Source organism: Pleurodeles waltl, chromosome 7, assembly GCF_031143425.1.
Source record: "Pleurodeles waltl isolate 20211129_DDA chromosome 7, aPleWal1.hap1.20221129, whole genome shotgun sequence".
NCBI lineage: Eukaryota > Metazoa > Chordata > Amphibia > Caudata > Salamandridae > Pleurodeles > Pleurodeles waltl.
The window spans coordinates 967,209,588-967,219,642 of record NC_090446.1 but is presented as its reverse complement, the minus strand read 5'-3'; the positions used below and the strand labels follow the sequence as shown (position 1 = coordinate 967,219,642).

The 10,055-nt window shown below is 44.8% G+C and overlaps 1 protein-coding gene across 2 annotated transcripts in view; it reads right to left on the bottom strand.

Annotated features, from left to right (window-relative positions):
- SLC26A11 (solute carrier family 26 member 11) overlaps nucleotides 1-10,055 on the bottom strand; it is a 157,183-nt gene that overhangs the window by 94,016 nt on the left and 53,112 nt on the right. For both annotated transcript variants that reach the window (XM_069199722.1, XM_069199721.1), the window contains exons 3-5: nucleotides 3,212-3,404; nucleotides 3,007-3,092; nucleotides 2,598-2,677 (exon numbers count right to left, since the gene is read on the bottom strand). In XM_069199722.1, coding sequence (XP_069055823.1) covers nucleotides 2,598-2,677; nucleotides 3,007-3,092; nucleotides 3,212-3,404 — 359 coding nt within the window. The remainder of the gene's footprint in view (nucleotides 1-2,597; nucleotides 2,678-3,006; nucleotides 3,093-3,211; nucleotides 3,405-10,055) is intronic.

Sequence of the window (10,055 nt, the reverse complement as noted above, 5' to 3'; positions counted from 1 at the left end):
ATGTGCGGAGGGCCAAGGCCCCCTGTGCCCCGGGGACTATCACCCCCGGGGCAAACAGTAAAAAATTGAAAGGGGTGATGTCATCAGTGCTGTCACTGACCATGTCGTGAGTGATGTAATATGTGAGGTCATAAGCAGTGCATTATTGGGTGCAATAGTTATAGTTAGCTCAGTTAACTATAACTGCTGAATTTCACTGGTTTTGTAGGTTTGAAATGTTAACCTAACTATAGTTCTATGAATTCAGTGAATTTCTATGTTTAAAAAAAATCTGTTTTCTAACTATAACGTACCTTTAACCTTTGCTTTTTTCAAGAACATCCAACGTTTCTCCAATAAGCTTTTCCCATCAGCAATATCATCATCAAAAGGATTAGACTCGGAGTCAGGGCTCCGCCCCAAGTCCTTCTCAGCTCCATCCAATCCCCTGTGCCCTCGTCATCTTTGACGCTATTCCCTAGACCCTGTCCTGCCTGCCACAGCAGTCCCATGGAGTCCCAGCCCGGGACTGTCACTCCCCTACCACCAAGCCCTCTGCTCAGCTGCCCATTCACCCTGGTGCAATCCAGAAACAAAAGGATTCTGCTGGCTTCATGGGGAGGTTCCCCCATCTTACACACCTGTTACGGTCTTGGTAGTTCTGGGTCCTAACAATGATCAGCCTGGAGGGAGCTCTGGATGGAGGCAGAAACATAAGGCCCCTGTGTGCCATCTCCAATATGAAGCATGACAAGAGGACTTCTGCTAGTACCGAAGACTGGAACTACTGCAGGAAGAAATGTTCTGGTTTGCCAACTTCCCTGGAAACCCAACTAGACAAAAGTTGTTTCTGTATCCCCACCTCTGTCCAGAAGGATTATGTTATAAGAAGTTAATTTGTGCACCTCAGAATTTAGGTAACGCTCCAGATTCTCTAGTTTCAAATTTCTGCCTTCAGCCTCCGTGACCCTATCCACTGTAATTAGCAGGTCCTGCCATTGTAGAATTAGATCTAAGCCCATCTCTCCTATCTATGTCTGGGACCTGTCTTGTGCTCTCTATAGCTTGCCGGATAGTTGCTGTGTCCGAGTTGTGCGCATCACCTACTTCAGCCCTCAATCATTGAGTTCCATCTCCACCAGGTTTCGAGTTACAAGTGAGCACCAACTTGGCAAATTCATCAAGCCTCGTCTGGTGGATGCCTTGAACAAATTATCTTTTTTCATTTTACAGTCAATCTGAGGGAGCCAGATGCAGCATCAAGGACCTCAATGAAGACAGTCACCACTGGGAGGGTGGCCTGCCGGCCAAATCCGGACAGCCCCCAGCAATGAGCTCCTAGGCACAATGTCCCCAGGTAGGGGGGAGGAAGCCTCAAGTGGTATCCCAGTTCAATAAGCAGGCCTCACCTCTGGAGGCTCCAGCCGCCTCATGCTAGCCTGAGACTTAGGCCCATCAGCCGCACTGGGCATTTCTCTGGGTATGGGTACTGCTCCTTCAGCCAGCAGGGTCCAGGAAGGGCCGACTTAGCAACGAGGTTCACTGAGAGGTAGATTTCCACATTTATTACCTGCTCTGGGAGAGGGAATATTGGAGGATTTAGCAAGTCTGGTGGGAGCTCTTCTACTATTGGCTATTATGATAGGTTTCACAACTCAAAAGCAATGTTTGGAAAAACAGATGGAAACATAAAATAATACCCTTGATGAAAGACCCGAGGGCAGGGTTTACTATGCAGGGAGCGGAGGGCCCGGTCTGGTAGCTTGACTCACCTGATGATGGCTGTTGGAAATAGTGCCACACCTTACCTTTTCTTGAGTGGTCTGAAGGCTTCAGGCGAGAGGTATATAAACCTCATGCTCCACACACCCCTGGTCACTGGTCCACAAAACATTTAAAAGAAAATGGCCTCTGCTCTGCAGCATGCAATGTTTTAATTACTGCCTGGGCTGTGGTGCAAGGGCCAGGGGTGGAACCTCATGTGCAGGGAGCTGTAAAGTCAATTGAATTATTTGCCCCACTCATCAATGGAGGCTAGAAATGCTGCCTGATCTTGCCTTTGCTTATGTGGTCTGGAGGTCGCAGCATATGATATCTAGCTGAGAAAAAGGATCTTTAATTATCCTCAACCCTAACCGGGACAGCCAACTGCAGTCCACCTTTATCTTCTATTAAAAATTAATTATCTTGTTCAAACCGCAGCAACCTTCCATCCTACCTGTTTACTTTGTCGATGGACATAATAAATACACCAAGGAGCAGGGCACCTTCTTCACAGCCTGTTTCTTTTACTTATGTACAAAGCAAGTATTTTACTATGTCTGTGGACTTTGAAAATAGACAAGAGTGAGCCCCTATTCAATAGTCAGATTACCATGCCCACAAACATGGTTACTATGTCCATAGACACAGTAAAAATACTGATATTCCCACAGGTCTGGCCTAATTTGTCTGTATCTGTTTGTATACATTTGCATATTAAAGCTAAACCTACTGTCTTTGTCAATACTTTCTTATTCTCTATGTAGCCCTGTACAGTATCACCTGCTGAAATGCTTCCCCCAGCAATGTCACAAGGTTTTGCAGAAGTTGAAAACTGTACAAAAAGGGGAGCTTACCTTGTCTCACCAATTTCTTGGAATGTGCGGTACACCTGGAGGAAGAACTGCCGTGGAATGTCATGGAGTCCCAGAATGTTCTATTAAAATGCAGAGCAAATTATAAATATTCCAGCACGATTTATCACTGTGTATCCATGTAACATGATCCCTGCCCTTGGATCCAACTTCACCATAATTCAATATGCCATAAAATGAGCAAACATAATTCCAGAAGTCTACCAACTCCATAATCTCCTGTACTCCCATAAAATCACAGTGCCAAATACTGGCACCTAACCACATACACACACATACCAATACAGTCACAGCTAACTTGGTTATAGGTCATGTGACCCCCTTTATGTGAGTTTTCGTTATACATTAGCCCCAAAGGGTGCACAGAAATCATGACTGCTGACCAACTTACCTTGACTTGACTGAACCCAATAGTAAGCGAAGCAGCCAATGTGAATCCTTTGATGACAGGGTATGAAATGAATTGCAGCAAGAATCCTGGAGTGACAAAAATTGGAAAGCTTTTATTTATGTGAGTGTGAAGTTAAATGAAAACCACCATGTGCCCTTACTCCCAGTATCATCAAGATAGTAAGTGCAAGTGCATAATATCTTACCAAGGTGTAAGACAGCCATGGCTAGCTGAATGCAACCTGAAAGGAACGCCAACAGGACAGCATAGGTGGGGTCCTTGTGTGTATATAAGGAAACTAAGAGGGACATGATGGCAGTGGGACCCAGAGTAATGTCCTTGGATGTGCCCAGAAAGCAGTAAATGAAGCAGCCCATAAAGGACGCATACAGACCATACTGTTCAGAGAGATAAGCACATTGTTAGTCGAACAGTGACATGAATGTAAATCACACAAAAATATGGCAACTCATTGTTAACAATGGACACTGTCAAAAGCTTTCATTAAGACTACTTATATGACATGACGTCCAAAACAAGAGGCAACAACACTGAAGTAGGTTTGTCGAATATTGCATTTCTATAAAAGAAGCACTAGCTCCATTTAGAATGAATATCAGAGGTAGGCAGACATGACACAAATTATTTCAGCGAGATGAGGTTAACTCTTAAACAATTTTGTTTCTGATAGACACTATGGGCCTCATTACAACATTGGCGGGCAAGTTGTAACCGCCGGGTGGCCGCCAATGCGGCCGCACTCCGGTGCTCATTTTGACATCTGACCAAGTTTCCGCCCGCCGGCCCAGCAGGGATGTGGGCCGCAACATGGGAGCCGGCGGTGTTGCGGCCGTGCGACGGGTGCAGTTGCACCCGTCGCGCTTTTCACTGTCTGCATAGCAGACAGTGAAAAGCTGCATGGGGCCCGGTCAGGGGGCCCCTGCACTGCCCATGCCAGTGGAATGGGCAGTGCAGGGGCCCCCAGGGGCCCCACGACTCCCCGTACAGCCAGCCTTTTCCTGGCGGTTCAAACCGCCAGAAAAAGGCTGGCGGTTGGGGACTCGTAATCCCCTGGATTATCACCGCCGGGGCAAATGTGGCGGTAATACCCCAGGAAGCACCGCCAGCCTGGTGGCGGTGCTTCGGTCATTTTAGCCATGGCGGTCTCGTACCGCCAGGGTCAAAATGACCCCCTATGAGTTTCAAATCTATGGATTAATGAAACATTTTTATATGTACAGTTAAAAGGCTTTGTTTCAAATTAAACACACGCTTAAGTATGCTTAGTTTTCTCCAATACCTTGTTTGCATAAAAACTCAGAGGTTGATACAGACATCCGTTTGTGGTTCAGCAAGAAAATGTTTCTTAAAATGGCTACTTTTTTGTGCTTTCGTCTAACTTTAAGCAATTATGATTCAAACAAATTAAACAAAAGAGAGAAAAAATGCACTTTTATGATGTGGTGCCATGCAAAGCTCATCACCTTTTCTAAAAAAATATTTGTGGGTTATTAGTTGTGCACTATTGTGCAAGTAATAGATCCACACTTGTCTCTGTACTGGGAAACAACTTGCACTGTCTGGGTAGCGAAGCAGAGTAGTCAAAGGCCTACTCAGGGGAGGTGATATGGGCTAGTAATTGCCATTTGCTGGAAAGCAATAACAACACTCAAAGGATGGTCCAGTCAGTGCTTTTTTGTTTGAAAAAGGAAAAGTACATTTATTTCACACACTAATAAATATTACACATTAAACTACAAATATCTACATTAGGTAGGTGAAGATACCGTTGATGACATTATGAAATTCAATTTGACCCATAATGGGTCAGTACCCCTAAAATGACAGTACCTCCTGTTCCCAGATAGAAAATCACAATAACGAGGTGAAATTTGAAATAAAGCAAGTGGTTTTGTCGAGGGGTCACCACAGTAAAGGAATGATAATCACATTTTAAAATTGCCATCAGATCAATGGAACCAGTAACCATGTTTGCACACAATCATTATTAATAATAAAAACACTGCAATTGTACCAACAGTAATTGTCAGAAATATATTTCAAATAAAGCATAGCAAATCAACAGAACACATCAGTCTTTCTTTTACACTTCAGGCCACATAAAGTGCAGCCATAGCAGCAACCTCTAGGGGTCAGTCTCTGACCTCCAAGCTGTAGACTAAAACCTTCAGCTTCAAGAGTGCTTAAAAAGGATGAACCTCTCCTCAGGGTTTGGCTTTCTATGCCTCAGGAGACCTATGGCCAAGTATAACTTCTCCTGGGGTTTGGCTTTCTGTGCCCCCCAACCCCTGCAGATTTATGGACAGATTTATTTAAGCTCTCTTGAGGCTGGACCCCTCGCAAGTATTTTTTTTTATTCACTTCACAACAACATTTAAAAGAGAATGTACTTACAATCATCCCTTTTGCGTATGAATTTCACACATAAGTTGAGAAATATGGATGTGGCCTAATGGCCACAGCTACCAACTCTGGATCTGGGGGAATCAGGTTCACGTCCTGGCGGAAGCTGATGTTATGTCATGTAATCTGTTTCTCAAGTAAAGTGCTCCAATGCATTTGGGCAAGGTTGTTTGTGCGATTATATATATATATGTTCATATATTCTAAAATGATGCACCACTGGGCCTTGTTTTAAACACAAAAAATGGATATGAGGCCTTACCCTATACTCTGCTCCAGAAGGGGCTTTTAAAATTTGGTAAAAGTACTCGTATCAACACCTGCATTCACATCAAGTATGAAAACAGGATGACAGCAAAGGTTGAGCATCTGTCTGATAGGATCAGGATGCGCCTCCTGATCTTATCAGATGGATACGGTTTTCATAGTTGATGTACATGCAGCCCTTTAGTCACAAATTATTCAGGACTTCTTTGATGAATCCATTTTGATCACTTGGCACCCAGTGCCCAGGTAGGGGAATTCATTGACCATTAATTATTTCCTGCTCTTGCTTCTTTAATCTTCCTCCTGATGATGACCCTCAAGCCACAGTGGGTTTAAGCGTTAACAATACCCTATGCCTTGTGAACACTATACAACTATAAATTGTACTGGAGTCTGAGGATTGGAGGCCCATGTTCTGTACAAACTTGTTTACTTGTATTTTGCCTGGTGGTCCATTGCTGCCTTGTATTATACACACTTCAGCACTTGTTTACTGCCTCTCTCCATGTAATCACTTGAGAACAGAGCACTATTTTCTAGAAACTGCTATATTGCATGTGTTTAAGACAATTAATTATGCAGGTGGACCAGGCCTCTTGAACAAATTCTTTTACATGTTTTCTTTGTGTCATACTGTTCTGATACACTGACAATTCTACATATGCATTTTTAAATGTATGGTCCATCCAAAACCATTGTTTGTGTTACTTTCAGAAAGTTGGGATTTTCCTGCCTAGAAGCCTCTGATAGCCTTTTCAGAGCTACTCCCAAATTGTCACCTGACAGCCTGCTGTGAGGTGTGTATTACTCCCAGGGAAGGGAACAAAAAGTGCTTTGGTTGGGAAGAGATGGAACCTCCTCCTGCTAGGTTGACCTGTGGGATGCGCCCACCACCTACACAAGCTTCAAAGGGGCATCTCCTGACACAGGCTGATGTAACTTACATTAGGCCTGCCCCTGCTGTTGTCCAAAGAAGCCAGAGTGGTACCAATCCAAGTGGGGGAAACCAGTTCCAGAACATGTCTCCAGGGGGAGTTTCTCATTTACATTGGCACACTTCAGGGGTGTGCCCAGAGCTCTGGCCAGGGAAAGAAAAGGTCTGCCATGTTGGATTTTGGCAGGGCAGTTCCCTGCAGGCTAGATTAGGGCCAATACCTAGTGGGTAGTGTTACTCCTGGGAACTATTTCCCTTTTGGTCAGGCAGGCACCCCAATCAGAAGGCTACTGGCAGGCATAAAAGTGGAACCCATGGATAACCTCCTCAGAAAACTATGGCGGCTGATGAAAATAAGAGAAGATCTGAACTACTGAACTCTGAAGACTTCAGAAAGAGTACTGTACCTAGTGTGTGACCTGTGAAGAGAAACTCTAAAGGCTTGCCCTGTTCCCATTTGAAGCCAGGTCAGAAGAGTTGCTCTCTGTGTAACCCCAGGCAGACACGTGGACTCCAAGGGTTAGTTGGTTAACCTCTTGGTAAGCTTCAGGAACACAAAAGTTGCAAAAAGCCAAGCTTTTGTTGAGCCCGGCTGAGCAGTTCTAACTGGATTTACCCTGTACCCTGCTTGTGACTTGTGGGGGACTGAGTCCTAATCCAGAAATGGTGCTCAAAAGGTCCCGGACTCTTGGCTGGTGTTAGAGTGTACTCTGATCCTGCAAGAACTGTAAGACTGGACACTTAGAAACTTTTTCCAAACACTTTTCAAAATGAACCAGGGGCTACCACCTGACTGCCACCAAGCTACAGCCATTAACCTCAAATCGGCAGTCTGATTCACCTTTCTGGAAAATGTTTGACTTTCAGAGGAGTTTCTAAGTCCGAATGTAGAAGTGGATGTCAAGGAGCACCGGGCCACCAACTAGACCTTCCTTGGCACAGACTTTCAACTTCTCATTCATTAAACTTTTCTGCCATCAACACAGAGAGCCTCAAATTTTCAGGCATTGTGATGCTACCACGGACGTCCTGCACTCGAGCCGGCAGATGAAGAGGAGCCCTGTTGTAATATTACAGGCTTGAGGTACCTGGAACACTGTTGTAACTAGAGTTCCAGGTGCAGAGCTGGCATTCCAGGGATGCCAGTTGGAGGCTGGCTGGCTGAGAAACAACCATGCTCGAGTTGCAGAGCTCAAGAATAAATAAATAACATATTTACCCACTGTAGGCACAACAGGGGTGCCTCGTCGTAGCTAGAGAGACCACTCCGTTACAAATGGGGTTTACTTCGTGTCCGCTTTATTCTGTTTAGGGTATAGATTTGGGGATAGGTTGGTCATTAGAGTTCCTTATAGTCCTTTTCAGTTCCGCGTCTATTTTCTCCGTTCTAGGGATGTCTTCTGGAAGGACTTTCAGCTGGGATTTGGGTTTCCTCAGGACAGAGGAGAAAAGAATCAAAAGAAAAAGAAAACTAGGTCTCTGGTAAGTGATCTCTTAGATTTATGCTTAACAATCAGGTTTTCCCGGGGAGGGGGTGTGCGTGGACGTGAGGAGGGATCACCCTAGTGTCAGTCCTATAGGACCCTCATGTGTTCGTGCCCGTGTACTCACCCCTACCCCACCCCTTATCTGAATTCACAGTACTTTCTTAAAACAGGACTGTACCTTGTACAGCCACGCCCCTCCAGGGACGTGGCTAGGCTGTCTGGTGCTGGGCTCTCCTTTACCTTCCTCCGTTCCTTCCTGCTCTCCTCGATCTGTCCCCACCATCCTCCTCCTTCACTGCGTTGTCTCTGCTCCCCGGGACCGGCTCCTCCGTGGCTTTTCCCCTCCTTGTGGGGCTGCTCCTGTCCGCTTCCTGCCCTGCTGGTCTCTGTCCTTCTTCCTCTGCTCGCTCCGTCTCCTCTGCTCGCTCCGTCTCCTCTGCTCTCCTCGTGTCGGGGATTAAATCCCAGCTGTTTGTGGCCGCCGCCCCCTTCACCCGGAAGTAGTCATCGCTGCCGGCTGGATTCCTGCGTTGGGAAGTGCCCGGGCCGTATGTTGAGCCATATGTTGTTGCCACAGCAACCTGCGCGGCCGTGAAACAGGGACACCGTTACACCCACCTTTGTGTGTGATCACTGCATACCAGATACAAGACTTGGCGACAAGGGACAGCCAGCGTCTGCAGCCAGTCGAGGTGGCCTTAAACCCATCAAGTGTTGTTAGCCTCAAGAAACAAGCAATAATCCGATGCCTTGCTGACAAGGACGGTAACAGAAGTGTCAGTAAGGACGGCGCCTGACATTACATTGGTACTGTGTTGTAAATTACTATTATTGGGGAAAATACATGAATGATTTGTGCCTCAGCAGCGTGCACGCAACGCTGGCTACTAAGAATGCAGAAGCTCGTGAAGAGTGACGAAGAAACTTTTCCCCGGCCGTCATTGACGGGGAAGACGTCACCGTGCCGTAAGTAAGCATCATGTTTTGTTGGGCTTACACCAATGATATGCACACCAGCATACCAAAGCATCAAATGGTGATGCGCACATCATAACCTTAACGCGTCACGCTGACTATACTTTAAGGGAAAAAAGGCGATGTACACACCCAATTTTGTGAACAACATGCTTGTATTGGTAAAAAATATGCCGCATTTTTAGGAGAACGGTGAGGCACACACAATAACATTTGTGTATCAAGATATCTATACTTTTCAAGCAAAAAAACAAACCGTGATGCACACCCCAGGATACTTAAATGTTACAGCATCAACATAATCTGCCCATCACGCAGGTAACATACTACAACAAAAACATTGATGCGCACATCACTTTAAACGTTACTCTTGAGTTTCTACTTCAATATAAAACACATTATTATTAGTCTGAGACTATCTTAATTTATATCGGTGAAGCATTGTTACAAGTGGCGATTATTATCATTACAAGTTATTAGTTTCTAGTTTTAAATTTTGATTTCTAGAACTGTTCTTGTTGATAAAATGCAAACCTTTAGTAGCATTAATACTCTTCCAGTGTTTCTTGCTCAACCAAGACCACTTTCCGTTGAATGGGAAGACTGGGTATTCATGTTGAGGTCTTAGGGGGGTCAAGAATTTAGTGAATCGAGAAAGAAAGCTATACTCCTAAATTCTTTAGGTAAAGAAGGCCAACGTATCTTTAAATACTTACCAGTGGCAACCCCACCCAGTAGTAATCTCATTGAAGATGTTTATGTGAAAGCAAAGAAGTGTCTAGAACTCATATTTCCAAAAGACATAAATATAGTAATGAACAGGTATACATTTTATAAGAACCGCAAGAAGAAGGTGAGACCATTGATGAATGTGTCTCCAAAGTGAGGGAATTAAGTCTAAAATGTAAGTTTGTAGCATTGACTGATGAATTTGTTCGCAATCAATTAATTGTACACTGTAA